Here is a 15,714-nt window from a genome sequence, read left to right on the forward strand (position 1 = left end):
GACATGAACACGTTAAAGAAAAACTCAGAGTCCAATATATTAAGCATACTTATTTACTTAATCTATACAGAATCGAGTAGATAAAATTTCAGATTCACATTAGTGAAAAATCTCTACAAAATGTTTTTGAAAAGCAAAACAAAGACTGCCTGTTCATTTATCATTTTTCCTCATGAAAGCAGACATGGGTTGTAAAAATAAAGCAGTGTGTTTAGCACAAACTAGATTTCTGCATCACTTTTTTCACAGTTATTTCCATCTACAGTCCAAAGAGGTAGATTTTCTGCAACACCTGAGAATTGAACTGTAACGTAACCAGGTGTAATGAAAAGAAGGACAAAACATTAGAGATACAGCCCTAACTTACTTGTGTATGTATACACATATTTGGGTCTTGCATCACATGTAATTTAGCTTTTTGCAGCTTGATCATGGTGAAACTGTCAATCAAGCCCCAGAGTTTTGACAATCAGACATACTTATTTCAGGCTACACCAGTTTACAGCCCAGGTTAAACAGTTTATGGTAGTGGGAGAAAGGCATTAATACAAGTTTACTTAAAAATCCTACTGGAGCCAATTTGGCTGCAGACTGGCAGTGCAAGAGCCTGCTGTATGGCAGATCGGTTAAGAGTGCTGAGCTTATCCCTTACGTAAATTTGGGGGGGGGGATTTTTTTTTTTTTTTTTTAAACAACAACACTCTAAACAATGCATGAAACTGTATTGACTGGTTTCAGGAAGGAAAGTATAGCTCACCTTGGCCAGAGAAGCTGATATGATATGGGTATGTTAAGGGTAGGAAAGAGAAAAGATATCCCCATTTTAAAAGCCTTTCACTTGGGACGCTCTGCTTCATTTACGTATTAAGTCAGTAACAAATATATTTATATTGCTGTTCTATACATCTGTCATGTCTCTAAAAGCCCTTTAAAATATTCTTGCAGCAGGGTCCAAAAATTCACTCTTACCTCCATATAGAACAAGCACTATAGAAAGAATTGTTAAAGATACAAATGTCCAAACAATAAATTGTAAAAATAGAAAACTGCACGTCCTACCTTGCCAAGGCTATCATGCATAAGATACAAAGTTTTTCACTTTTCCTCAGGAAAATGACTTCATTCTTAGTGTTATCTGAAAACCAGTTCCCTCAACAACTATTTTTTAAACAGTTTGATTCTATAAAGCAAGTCATTTGAAAAGCAAGTCTGAAATACTTCTTTCCAGTATTTTTAATGACATATGGTTAGCATGATTAACATTTCAAAGCTCTGAGTCTAACCTGACTGACCGCTCATTGCTACCTTCTTTTCACTCCTGCATTGTGCTTGGACCACAAACACAAAACCCGCACAAATCTAGGCAAAAGACAGCCAGCTTCCCATTTGCTCCACCATTTAAGAAATGTCAGTTTTGCACAGTTCCTCTCAGTGGTATGTACTAAAAAACATTTATCAGGCCTTACATAATCTAACTCTCTTTCAGAGACAGCTACATTATTTCAATGTACATTACTACAGGAAAAGGATCAGGAGCTCAGTGCAGCCTGAACATTCAAGTAATTTAGCCACTAACTGTCAAGGGCAATGAGGGTGGGAAGCTCATTGAGAGATGTGCTTGATTCAGAAATCCCCTCCCAAGTAAGTGCAAAGAACTTTTAAGTACCAGAAAAGGCTACACATGTTCGTATTTCTTACAATGACAGCAACCAAAACTAGAAAGGAAATACCTGGGAACTAAAGTTAAGGGTAGCTTGCAGTTTCTTCACACATTGTCTCGCCAAAAAAAACCACCAAACATTGGTCCTAGTTTCTCTCAGGAAAATAAGTCAAAATGTGGATATCAAATTTTCTAGCAAAAGACTATATGGTTTAAGGTTAACAGGGGAGCTTTGCTTGTGGTATGTTAGTGTAAGAATTTGCAGTACCACCTTTACCAGATAACCTAACTGGGAAGGCACTCTGCCAACTTGTACAGCTTCGAGGTTGAATGTGCATGAAATTCCATGTTGTACTTCAAAAAAAGTATCTACGTGTTCAATTGTAACCAGTATACGCTTAATTAACGCTTAAATACATTGCATACAAGGCTGTTTGAGAAAGCCTATATGCCACAGGCTCCAGTCTTCCACACCTACAGCAGTAACTGTCTTTTTTCCAGCCCTTCAGATAATCCAGAGATTTGTCTAGACAGTAATGGATTTGTCTAGTCAGGATAACCATGTGATGGACACACTGCAGCTAAGAGGGAAGAATGTGACCAATACCTGTGCAATAGGCTACACAACTGCAAAATTCCATGCAGTAACATTGCTGTACATTTTCTCACACATTTATATTTAACATGTTCACAGGTAGGGCAAACAGTCCAAACTAACCTTTACAACACAACCCTGAGAAGTCTGCAAAAAGTTGTACACCCTGTTTCACCAGCTGCAAATTAATGTATTTCAAAGCTTGTTTTTCATACCGCAAAGTACATAAAACCCTTTAAACGTTTTTAACTATATTCTGGACCTTTACTTTTTCATTCATATATATGAAAACATACTAGAAGGGGAAAGCTGATATTTTTTACTGGCCATTAGACATCCTTATGTAGATAAATTTACTGGAAAGATTGCTAATCTTTAGTATACTGAGTGGCAAATCAATGAACAAAACCAGAATGCAGTTCTTTAAACCGAAAAAGGTGACATGCTGTCACTATTTTCCCCAGAACGATGTTCTATCTGTACACGGTCTTCCATGACAGTGATTTGTGTTGTGGGGAGGAAACGCACATGCATCCTTTTATGGAAAAATATTTTCTTTTAAAAAATGAGGCAGATGTGCAACACAGTTGTGGAAAATTTATAGTTTAAGCTATTTAAAGCTGCTATGCAGCTTCCTGTACCACATAAGTCCAGTAGTTCTAAGAAAATACAGATATGGTAGAAAAAGTAAGAAAATTTTCACCACAAAACCAAATAGTTACCACCAACAGAGAAAGTTATACACAAAATATATCTCTCAATACAGTGTTTACACTTCATTTTAGTCTACAGATTCAGTGCCAGGAACAGGACTCGTGGAGACAGTCTTTTCGGAACTATTTGCCACATGTGATTCCACATCGGGTTGGATTCCTGGTTCCATGTCAGTGGGAGTTCCCAGCTCCTCGTGGGAATTGAGTGTGCAGGACTGCAACACCTGCACAGCTAGATCCACATCTGCTTCTCTGAGAGAAACCTGCTCCTTAAGGACTTCCACCTTCTCATTCAGCTCGTTCCTTTCTGTCTGAAGGGCCCTGCATAGCTTCTCCAAACGCTCCAGTTTTATTTGAAAGCCCTTGTATTCTTTATCTCTTACCGTTTTCTGAAGGACAGAAGAAAACAAAAGCTCTGTGATCCAACTGATTTTTTTTCCTTAAATTAACAAAAAGAATTGCCACTAAATCAAATAATGGCAGCTATAGGAAGCAGAAGGGCATACAAGTGGGAAATCTACAATCCAGCAGCCAGCGCCGGGTTGGAAGGTACCGTACTCACAGCTCTCCTAACTAGCTCCTTAAAAGAACAGAGAAAGAGAAGCAGTGCTATAGCAGAACCTATATGACCTACTACAGTTTAGCAAGATCATACCCAATATACTTGAACTAGACATTAAACAGCATAGGCAGAACTACACGCCTATGGCCTGTGTGAAAATCGTTTTAATTGTAGTCCAGCAAGAGAGGAACTAAGTAACACCACCTTATGACCTCAAAAGCAGCAGCAGTGCATGAAAGTAACTGATCCCTTACACACTGGTTGTTTCCTTCACGTCAGTCTTGTATATTTAAAATAGACCTCTATTGCAGCACTGATTGAACTTTGCTCAGCATATTAAAATACAGTCAATTCATTCAGCTTGTATGATTTCACTCACATCCCACCAATTGGTGAGCAAGAAAAGATGACGCTGAATTTTTTGCATGTCATGAATTTAGATTTATATAGCAGCTTTTTATTTCCCATGTTTGAGGACAGTACCATTTACACAACAGAAAACATATGGCATACAATCCAAGAAGAAGCTACTGTGTATTACTTCCAAGTCTCTAAAACTGAAAAACTGTATGAAGTTCTCTAGGATACAGACTCTAGTTTGGCCATACTGCTGCTTAAAAGATAATTACCTCCTCAGCCATTTGCAGAAGAGCCTTGTTGTTGTTCTCCCATTTTGTACGCCACACTATGGTTTCCTTTTCCAGTTTCTTAATCTTCTTTGTCATCTACAAAAGATAAATAAAAGACAATTTTGTGGCTTGCATTGCAATGTAGGTAGGCTTACATGACTAATTCAACTTCTTAGTATTACTTTCCAAGTCCAGTTTGAACAAATTATTTTACAGAAAAGTCTTTCTGCAGAAAATCAACCCCACAGATACAAATTCTGCATTCAGAGAAAACAAGACTGATTCTTAGAAGAGACTCGCAACCTTCAAGTACAACTAAAAAAAAGCTCCAGGAAAATAAGTTTTAAAACATAAGCACAGCCAAAAAGACTGAAAAGTATTGTGTGCCTCTGAAAAAACACTGAAATGGGGATTTTGATATTATGCAAGTATGTCAAAAACCAGAAAAAGCCTACATTTCCTTCCATAATATGACAAATTCTTACGCCCTATCTTACGATCCAAGTTGAACGCCAAAATAATCCATATATTTTCAGAAGGCAAACACTGTTACAAAATCTAAAACGCATCCCACTAAAAGCATGCACTTTTATATTACTTTTTATGAAACTAAGTAATGCTTTATAGCAATACCTTCTCCATCTCTTGCCTGAAAGTTGTAAAGAGTTCATTACTTTTTGCCATAGTGGTCTGGAATTCTTCAAACTTATCCATGTAAAGAGAAAGCTGTTGAGAAAGAGGCAGGAACATCAATCTGAACAGCTGTATACAAATACAAAAATATTAAGGTACAAGGGAAAATTAAACTCAAAATAGTAGATGATGAACTTTCTTTTTTATACTATCCTATGATTCCCATTTGAGGACAATGCAGAATTTGTCTGAAAAACACACTATTCAAATTATATATGAAAGCAGAGTTCTATGTTTATAAAAAGAGTAATATATTCTGAAGAAAAAAAAAGATATTATGTTTAATAAAATGTTGGAAGACACCACAGTTCATCACTATCTCATTTTTCCTTCCCAAGTAAAAAAGAAGTCTGCGTACTTTAATATACAGGAAATTCATCACATGGTTAGTGAAATTCAACTTAGAAAAGACCTACCTTTCCACCTTAACAAGCCAAAGCTAACAACCAAGGCTAGGATAAAATAAACATGATTGATTCCAGAAATCGAAATACACATTTACAACCCATGAAGTCTGCCCAGTGAGCAAAAATCATGGAAAGTGAGTAGTGATAAGGAATTAATAGTGAAAAACACTACATTTTAACAAGTGAAGAGCATTAACATTCAATGATAGAAACTTTTCTTGCCCTGCACCATAAGAACAATCATCAAGAAGGAACGGCAAAATATGTTAATTTACATAGTTTCGCCCCCCCAAAAAGGTTGTGCTTCTTATTAAAAGTTATACTATCAGTGTTGTGATTTGATGTTCTGAGGATACATGACCATTTACTAGTAACTTCTTACTCTATCTGAAGAGTAATCTGTTCTCTCAGTTCTTATGATGGGGGTTGCAGGACAATACAATTCAGAGCACAGAAATATTGTATTTTTGCCTAATAGTAGAGGAAGTTTCATAATAGGAATTAGCCTGCCTTTACAACAGTAGATCAAGACCCTCTGCTATTATTGTGCCTGAACTTCATAGCTCATCTTATTCAACAAAAAAAAAGTTGTCCCCAGGAAACTACAAACTATACCCATTGTTACTATTAAAAAGCATAACAAAAACGCAGTGGGATTTTAAATAAAGGGTAACCAACTTGAAAAAAATCATAAAAGACTAAGTGCAGCAAAAAACCATTTGGGAAAAATCTGGATATTAACGAGTCCAAGTCATTGGACATCCCAAGGAGGGTGTGTGCGTGCAATTACATTTAACTACACACACGCTTTAAATACAACTGTTGGAAAGCCTAGAAAAGAATTAGGTACAGTAAGTATGAAAAAAGCACATGAAACAGAGCTTGCAAGGAGACTTAATACAAAACCTCACAAAACTGACAGTAAGAGGTATACAACAAAAGGAACAGTTACTGCTTCTGAGACACTATGATGTTGGCTGAACCTACCATTTCCCTTTGCCTTACATGCTGAGCTCATGTGTAGCCAGTGACTGCAGGTGATCCAGAACCACAGCACAAAAATTGGAGACCATCTCTCCACTCTCAGAGAGGATTTTGCGGTAGCATTTACAGCAAGAAAACAATTTGAAGATGGCAATTTTCTTTGTGGACAGAGACACTCCGTTTTAGGTTACTAAACCTGAGTAACTACAAGGATAAGCATGACATTGCTTGCTCCCAATCCTCCACAACAGGACGGGACTGAAACAGTAAGGAACAAAAACCTGCATGGGTAAAAATCCCCACCCAACTCTTTAGAGGCACAAGGGCCTCTGGTCCTTAACAGCTATAAAAGATAAAAACACGTCTGGAAGAGAGAACAACAGTTTCAGAGGAATGGTAAAGAAGTAGCCAGAATGAATAGATTCTTAACCTTTCATATATTCTAGCCTTAGTACTATGAACACTAATTTAAATTATTAATTTAAAAGGTCGTAGATATTAATCTTGAGGTGGTAGATGCCCCATCCCTGGAAACATTCAAGGTCATGTTGGATAAGGCTCTGAGCAACCTGATCTAGTTGATGATGTCCCTGCTCACTGCAGGGAGGTTGGACTAGGTGGCCTTTAAAGGCCCCTTCCAGCCCAAAGATGCTATGGTTCTATGATTCTGAAAGGATACTAACTCCAGCAATCCAATGTTTAGCACCTTCCAGTAACAGTACTAAACAGCAAATACAAAGTGTCAAGTTTTTACAATTCATACTTCACTATTGAAGTTACCTACTGGAAATTAAATGTAAGACTTAAAAAAAAAAAACAAACAAGTACTTTTCAATAAGTAGTATATTTCATCTAATGAATCACAACATGTAGGTTTTTTTCATATGCTGTGTTATGTTCACTACAATCAAAAATCTCTTGCCATTTTTTCAGATGATTGTTATTGAAGAGCACTCCCATTAAAAAAAAAATACCTGCTGCTTCAACTGAGCTTCCTGTTGCTTCATCTGTTCACATTTGTGTCTGGACTCAGTAGCTTCTTTTAGCAGCTAAAAAAAGCAGAAAGCCACATAATGAAGGAAGTACTCCCAAGAATGGCTTATGATGAAAAATGAACAAAGGTTATCATCATCTAAGGGCTGTTCAACCATGTTTTCTCACACGACTTTTTCATTACCACACCATACTTTTATATAAGATGTAAAGCATGTGCTGGCATGCAAAAATTACTTTTATTGAGACATTTTTCTAATTGGTAGCATGAGTCAATGTTTCTATTCCTGTAGCAAGTTTGAACTGCTAAATTTGTATGAGCAGTTCATTAATGAACTGTATGTAATTTATAAGTGTTTTGTAACCTCTCTAATTTATTTTCCACCTCCATTTCTCCAGTTGCTAGTATTACCTTTACAAACTGGTTCTGTTTCGCTTCAACTTGACATCATTTTGTAGATTAATCTTTAAAGATATTTTCATCAGCTTATGATTCCAAAATTATGTTTTAATAATACAGAACAATCCAACACTGGATAATCATTAAGATTATACAGGAAAAGCAAGGCTTTTGCCTAGAAGTTACAGATACATAAGGGGCATAAAAAAAATCTTCACCTAAGTATTATTTTTGAATTGGAAGCTAACTTCTTAGAAGACTGCAAATAAATTGCTGATTATCAATATAAAAATAAAACATCAGGCATAGTTCCAGGGACCGATAGTTCAGAAAAGCATACACTTTATTCTCCATTTGTTATTTCTTATAGCATAAACACAGAAGTTACAACCACAAAAGAGCAAGAAAGTATCTTTGGTGTTTCAGCTCAAGACGTTTCTCAGTCTAAGAAAAGTCTAAACGATAACCAGCACATTTGCTGAGAAAATGCAAACAGTAACATTACTTGCCTGTGAATATGGACATTTGTAGGCATCATACACGCACACACAAAACTTCAATCTCAGCCTTGATGTTGAAATCTATCCTAACTTTCAAAAGACAGCCCCCTCAGTTTGCTGTATTTGCTTTAAATAATGAAAAATCTCGTTTGGTGGGTTTTGTTATTTCTGTTAACATACACAGAATTCACTTACAAACTCCCTTTCTCGCTGATGTTTTTCCTCTGCTTCTTTAATAAGTTGGGTAGTTTGCTGAAGTTTGGCATCCACAAGTTGCTGCTGCAGTTCTTTATGTTTGAACACTTTATCAATATGCTAAAGGAAGAACGAAAATTGTGTTAGTCAAATATAAACAGTGCACTGGTCAATTAAGGTTAAGTGTATGTGTATGGAGATGCATATTGTTTAGAAGTTTCATGCAAAAGAAAAAGCAGCAAAAGACTGTTCTACATGCTTTTTTCCTCCCGTTATTGCCATATATTGTATCTACACTTTTTTTGTCTTTCATGGAAGCCAGATGCTTATTTTGTTAAACTGATACAACACTGTCAGTCATTTCACACCAGGCATTTCAAAAGTCCTGTAACAAGTAGTCTACATCCTTTATTCTAAAGCTAATCTACCTCTAATCCTAACTGTATTTTGTTACATCTAAAAGCTCTAGTCCTCATAATTAAAAAAACTCAAAACGAGCAAGGTTTGCAACAGTAGTTTATTTGGCTGATGAAATTCCACAAATCGTTGAATTCTGCAGTCTTACTTCCACCCATAAAGTAGCGTAAGGCAGCTTCCTTACCTTTTCTCTTCTCCAGTTACAAATATTCCATGAGTGCAAAAGGTGGCGAACTAGAGTCTACAGAGAGCTTTCTAACTGATCCAGATTAAAAAAAAAAACACCTAACAAAACCACTTGAGAAATTATATTCCAAAACTCCTAGGTCAACTAAGAATTAAGTAATCTTAGCTGTAGAACTCCTTGAAGCTTAGTTCTCTTTGACAAGGAGAATTGGCTGTTTTACATTACTGTAGCTTAGACTGGCTAGCTCACATACTCGTGCCAATTAAAGCTAGCTCAGTTAGCCCTCAAATACAGTCATTTCCGTGACACCAGTCCAAATATATTCTTAAAGCATGATAGCTTATTTTGATTCTATGCCAAGAGCTACATACACAAAAGAGCTTGCCAAACCCCCCCAACCTTAATGAACCAAACCAAGTAAGACTGAGAATAACTCTTATAACCCATCCCGTTATAACGTGAAATTACAATTTAGAAGAACTTCAAATATCAGTAGGTGTTTATGATGAAAATAACCTTTGGAAGCTATTTAGTCCACTCAAAATAGGGTCAACTTCAAAATCTGATCAGGTTCTTCACACCTTGCCCAGTTGACTTCTGAATACCTCTAAAGACAGAGATTCCACAATCTTTGGAAAAATTATTTCTATTTGACTGCTTTCACTGTGAACGATTTTTTTCAATGCATCTTGAATTTAGATATGCAAAACCAGTCAGGAAAGGCAGAGAGCAGGCCAAACAGCTACTTAAGTTTTTACAGTAATGAAGTAAAAAGAATAATTTAAAAAATATATATGATGGCTGTAAAGTATTAGGGTTTTTTCCTCTCCTTTAAATAATTATCTGATCCTTACAATCAAGGAACTAACAGAATCCCATTAGAAGCATAGTGTAAGCACCTCTTCTCGCAATGCATACTGTTCAATGAGTTTCTTCAGTTTTTCCCCCAATTCAATATTTTCCTGACGGAGCTTGGCATTATGTATATCATGCTGTTCCAGTTGAGCCTGAATTTCATTCAGCGTAATCTGGAAGTGTGCAGTTGCTTCCTTACGTCTTTCTTCTTCTTCACGCGCTTGCTGCATGTTTTCTTCCTTTTATGAGAGGATATTAACATGTTCAAGCCAAACCATACACCTTTTCATATTTTTTCAGTCAGAAACAATGGTAATAATTAACTTCTGGACCTTTTCAAGTTCTAGAGTTAATGTAAGCCACAATCATAATATGCCATGCTGACTACCCATACAAAGTGCATGGAACAAACAATGTAGAGATTCAAAAACTTTTAGAGAATCTTGTCCTTACTACTATCAACATTACTCAGAGGCTGGTATTACAAGATGCTACATGAATACCTTTGCAATAAGAATTACCCAGATGTTAAAAACAGCAATGATACTGTAACGAAATTTCCTACAGTGATTACAGATAAGAATACCTTCGCCATCTTCCATCTCACTCCCATCCATTATATTCTGACAGAATTAAGCCTTTTTTGATACCCTGCCATTTCATGCTACTGCTGTTTCACTTGTACTATTCTTCCCTGTAGTCATTAGCACTACTCCCAGAAACAAATATGGCAAGATCAAATATGGCAAGATCACATATAGCAAGTACTACGATCTATGAACCAGTTTGAGGGGGAAAAAAAAAATTAGTAAGTTGAACTATGCCCATATTCTTTACCTTAAAACCAGGTACGCTTACACCACATGCCACTCATCTTCTGCAGGTACAGGATATGGGCAAAGTGGTAAGTAAAAAGCAGCAGTCTTGATTTGAAGCAGTAATCAACAAGTAAGATTTCCACCACGACTGGCACTGTAATTTATGTAAATAAACTAACCTTCAAAGTCTTGTTATGACGCTGAAGTTCCCGACACAGAGATTCCAGTTTGCTACGTGCCAAAATGGCCTTGCTATGCTCACTCTGCAAGTGGACTTTCTCCTTCACAACTTGTGCTTGCTTCTTCTGAAGTATCTTCATCTGCTTTTGAACATTCCGGCTCTCCTCCAACTAACATTAGAGAGTGTACTTAGTAAATAAACATAGGTGAAACTACCTTTATGCAACTAGATGAGCAGACTGAACAAACTTTTAAACATTTCAGACGGAAGCGAGGAAGTCAAATAATTTCATTAAGACCCCCAAGTTGATCTTAAAGAGAAACTCCCATCATCCTACAGACAGTTCTAAATGTGTAAGGACAAAAGACAAAAATATACAAATTCCAACTTAAACATTTGCCTTTGAGGAACAGGGACCATGGACCTGTTGACCATGGGCTATCAACTTGCATTCAGCTACCGGGGTAGCTGAGCCCTGAGAAAGGAGGATGTGGCAGATACAATTAAAAGCCAGCTCAGACTGGCTTTTCAACAAGTCACGACTTTGTCCACTCTCTTATCTGTAAGGTACACAGCTGTTCATCCAACAGGTCTTGTTTCTACTATCAAAAAGAAAAACCCACTGAACCGTGTACAGAGTTCTTTCTTGTCAGCAGGAGGTCGTACCAAAGGAAGCAGTACTTGATAAAAGTTTGTAAAATGCTAAGGCATTTCAGAACAGAACAGATACAACCAGCAGTCCTGACAAATCAAGTAAAATACTATTAAAGCTGCACAGCTCAGGCTTTGATGATTTAAGAGATCTGTAGTCTCAACCATTTGAAACAAATTTTTTATTCTATTTCCTTTAGGCTGTTTAGATGGTAGGTGACAGCATTAAACTTTGTACATAGTGCTGACTTCAAAATCTATTCTATGAACACCCCATGAATGGAAGTTTCTTGCATTAGCTAGTTGAGAGTAAGTCCCATTATACATGATTTTTGGGCTCCCCAAGAAACCATATTATTTAGAGTCTGTTCTATCATAAAGAAGGTAACAATGTTAAGTGTAACACTGCTCCTTATTAGACAGTGCATCAGCCTTGGGACACCACAGGAAAAGAAGGCTGGCAATGAGGAACATCATCATGACAGAGAAGAATATAATGTTGGTTTTCTGAAAGAGCTCAAAATAATGCTGAAGCACAGAAGAAAGATAAATAAAGTTAAGGACCTCCATGACAACAGTACATTAAATGTATATTTAATCTCTTTTAGCAAAAAAGGAGTGTTAAGGAAATGTTTTGATATCCAAACGTAAAAAGCCCTTTTCTTGGGTGGCCAGAAGAAAAACGCTTCAAGTGGCTGTGCTGTTTGCATACCTATGAAACTTCAGGTCTGTAAAACATGCCAGTGTGAGATATATCACCAAGGATGGAAACCTTCCTGCATCACAAATTGATCTCCTGATAGATTCCAAATTAGGAAAAAAAAAAAATTGTGGAAGATCTTTTGCCAGGAGAGAGGCATTCCTACCTTTATTGTACAGTCCTTTTCATGAGACACCACTGAAAAACCTGACAGTGAGCTTTAAAGATGATGAATCTTTAAAAAAAGAAAAAAAGCATTGTAGGTGCACTGTCATAAACAGTTCAAACCTCTGCTGGCATTAAAGCTGACACCTATGCCAGTGGATCATCACCACTATCGTGAAGAAAAGAATGTATCTTAAAAGGAACACCTAACTAACAACCTAACCACCTAAACTTTTAAAGGGGAACAGAGTATCTAAGACTCATTCCGCTAAAAGGGAGCTACTGTTACACCCAGACAAGCTCCCACCCAACTTCCCAGCAGTTCTGAGCGTCATGGGGAAAGCAACTGGTTCTCTAGGAGGGTGACTACCTGTGGACTGTGAATGCTTAATCTACCTATAGACTACGGATCCTCTCCTGGGAGGGGAAAAAACGTAACATGAACACATCTCTCCCGATTGTCAAGTTTCTTGAAGGAAATTACAATTCATTGGGTCTAGCTGTTCCCTAATTGTTTTGAGATCTTTCCTTCAAGAAGAAAACTCTTAAGTGAAGATGGTGCAGACTCTCTTCTTTCTGTAGAAGTGAGGAATTCATGCCAACCTAGCTCCTCAGGCAGGCCATCATCATCACCACTGTGATTTGACATGGGAGCTGTTCGCTCAAATAGAAAAGGCATCACATGCACAAGCAATTGCTCATAAGAACTAACATATTTACTGCATTTTTCTCTCACAATATCAAAGCTAATTTTTAGGTGGGCTGCCCACCCTTGAGTTGCACTATGGAAGTATTGTTTCTCATTTAAGTGAAAGTGACTTCTTAGAGAAGCTACCTGTTTTGAAGGAAATTAACTCCTGAACAAGAGTGTGCATGTGAGACAGAACAAGGAAAACAAAGCAAAAACATAACAGACCTCCAAGGAGGACTCAGGATTTCCTAAACAGAACTAATCTAAGTCTATTCTTAAATAATTAGCATTGCCTCTGTGAGTAAAAAGACTACCTGCTAGCTCATCCTCAACAGTCTGGAAACATTATTAATCTCAAAGGAAAAACAAATTTATTTCAGAAGAGTTATGCCATGTTGTGCAGCCCTTATGTCATTTTCAGAAACATTTTCATATATACTGACATCTACAGAAAGCAAACCTTAATAGCTTGAAAAAAGCATAAGTTATCTCTTTAGTTTTGTATTCATTTTATATCTACAAATATGGTGGGAAAACATACACAGAGTATTTCCAGTCTTTCCATTCTGCTCTGTCCCTATCTCAGAATGAACAAGCAAAGCATTTTTGCCTCCAGTCATGTTTTAAAAAGTCAACTTATGAGCCTCTTTTCCCCCAAGTTTTGCCACCAATTAATTTAGAAAGTAAATTATCATTTCTCCTACTTGGAGTCGGAATGCACTTAGTCAATTACTGTTAACATTTTGCCTTTCTGGTTTGTTACTGAAGAAAGGTATACTTTTCTATCCATTCCTTTGCATGATCAGAAAGCACAAAGCAAAATTAAACCTACGTCTTTCCAAATTCCCCTACCCCCCCCAAATCACTAAAGAGTTAAGTATAACTGAACTTTTTTCCAAACCTCATTACCACAGTATGCTCTTTCTCTTTATCCTAAAGGGTATAAATTATAAAATGCTAGCACAAAAGCATTATCAACAGACAAAACCTAAGACAATAATTAGTCCCAAAAGAAACTCTTAGCTTTTCTGTTAATCCTAAAGTTATGCTTCAGCACCAAGTTATCAAAAAGTTATCATAACCCATTTCTCCTTTGGATTTAGGCAGTCATGTAGAAGTAAAATGACTACATGCAAGTTTGGCTGAAGCAATACTCATAATAAGCCTGAGTGTTCTTTTTTTTTTTCCTACCAACACTGTGTAACATTCAAAATTGTTAACTGTCCTGTATTAGAAGTTCTTGCATTCCACAGTTAATATTAACACATGAATAACTCCTGCTATCTTTACAAATTACTTACCAGATCAGCATACTTCTTGCACAAAGCTGCCAGCTTTTCCTCTGGAGTAGAAAGTGTGTTCAAGGCTTGCATTAATAATAGCACTTCTTTTCCTATGAATTGAATGAAAGACAACCATATTGAGAAAAAACATACCAGAAAAGCAGCCTGTTTTTTTAAAGTACAACATAGAACCATGAGAAATTAGCATAAGTTAAATTGTTCTCTGGTTTGATGACTGCATAATCCAAATGGATGACAAATGGGAGATCACCCACAGAATAAGAATAAATTCATCTTGCCTGCATGCCATTACACAACTTGGGTAGCAAAAGTTACTTTAATCTTAAAATCATAAAAATATTTTGTTTTACAGTTTATAAAAGCATAGAGAATAAGAAAAATCCAAAGCAGTGACATTTAAAAGGTTAAGTTTTACTAATAAAGGATATTCCCACAAGTGTTTTTAATAAGTCTTTGGAATTTAAATATCAGCAGTGCTTTGGTAGCACTGAACACCACAATCCCAAATTTAAAAGTTAATCCAACAACTGGAAAGTTAAAAAAGCTGATTAGTGATTACTGCATTATTATTATTATAGTTCCTGTAAAAATAGCCTTACCAGCGGAACAATTCCTACATATGCATTAAGAATTGTCTTTTCCTAAGCAGAAGTACACACTTTCTCAGAATATTCTGTCAAAGATGACAAGTTTTGGCTACAAAGTAAACTTGAGACAAAGGCAGAGAAAATGCATGGCTATTTTACAAAAATATTAAAGCCATTTAAAAATCAAAACACCAAAGAGAACATACCCAAAGTCTTCTCTTTGTGTTTTTCACTCTCTGGATCTTGTTGGCCATCAGGTGGATCAGTACGGGCTTCTTCTCTCCCAGGAGTCTCCTCACGAGACTCTTGAGAGCAGCACGTGGACCCCAGGTGCTTTCTGTTCTTTGTGATATATTCAGCTTCTTCCAATGCGCCCGTGTTTTCCAGGCCGCAACAGTTGGACTGCGCATGCTGCAACGCCGTATCAGACAATTCGCTGCACTTGCTGTTCACCAGCTGATCCTGGTTATTCATTCCCATCTCCTGAGATCCAGCTTCTTCCATTGTACCACCAACCAACTTGAGAAGGGAAAGGAAGTAGAAGTAAACAGTCAAGCAACTGTATTTAAAATGGAAACTTCCACCTTTCTTTTGCATGGCCAAATAAGAGTAAAATTCCACCATTATTCAAGTTGATACTCACTGTTGTTAAGACAGTATATAAATAACTGCACACAGAATGAGCCTAAAAAGTGATGAAGAAAACAGTACACAACAGCCCAAAATCTTAATTATTCAACTTCAATACTTGGTCATTACAAAAATGTTTATACTCTAGAAATTAAAAGTTCACATGGAAATATGTTGTTAAATATCCCAAACTAATT

At 36.7% G+C, this 15,714-nt stretch overlaps 1 protein-coding gene across 1 annotated transcript; it reads right to left on the minus strand.

The window, feature by feature from the left end:
• Positions 1 to 2,836: 2,836 nt before the first annotated feature.
• On the minus strand, positions 2,837 to 15,391 carry TXLNG (taxilin gamma). Its single transcript, XM_010295914.1, has 9 exons — positions 15,094 to 15,391; positions 14,298 to 14,389; positions 10,788 to 10,958; positions 9,835 to 10,029; positions 8,332 to 8,451; positions 7,218 to 7,292; positions 4,793 to 4,885; positions 4,160 to 4,255; positions 2,837 to 3,357 (listed from the first exon to the last, which is right to left on the minus strand). The coding sequence occupies exons 1-9, from the start codon at positions 15,389 to 15,391 to the stop codon at positions 3,037 to 3,039; spliced, it is 1,461 nt and encodes a 486-aa protein (XP_010294216.1). The 3' UTR covers positions 2,837 to 3,036.
• Positions 15,392 to 15,714: the final 323 nt, after the last annotated feature.

The sequence above is a fragment of the Phaethon lepturus genome, unplaced genomic scaffold (assembly GCF_000687285.1).
Source record: "Phaethon lepturus isolate BGI_N335 unplaced genomic scaffold, ASM68728v1 scaffold23841, whole genome shotgun sequence".
Lineage (NCBI taxonomy): Eukaryota > Metazoa > Chordata > Aves > Phaethontiformes > Phaethontidae > Phaethon > Phaethon lepturus.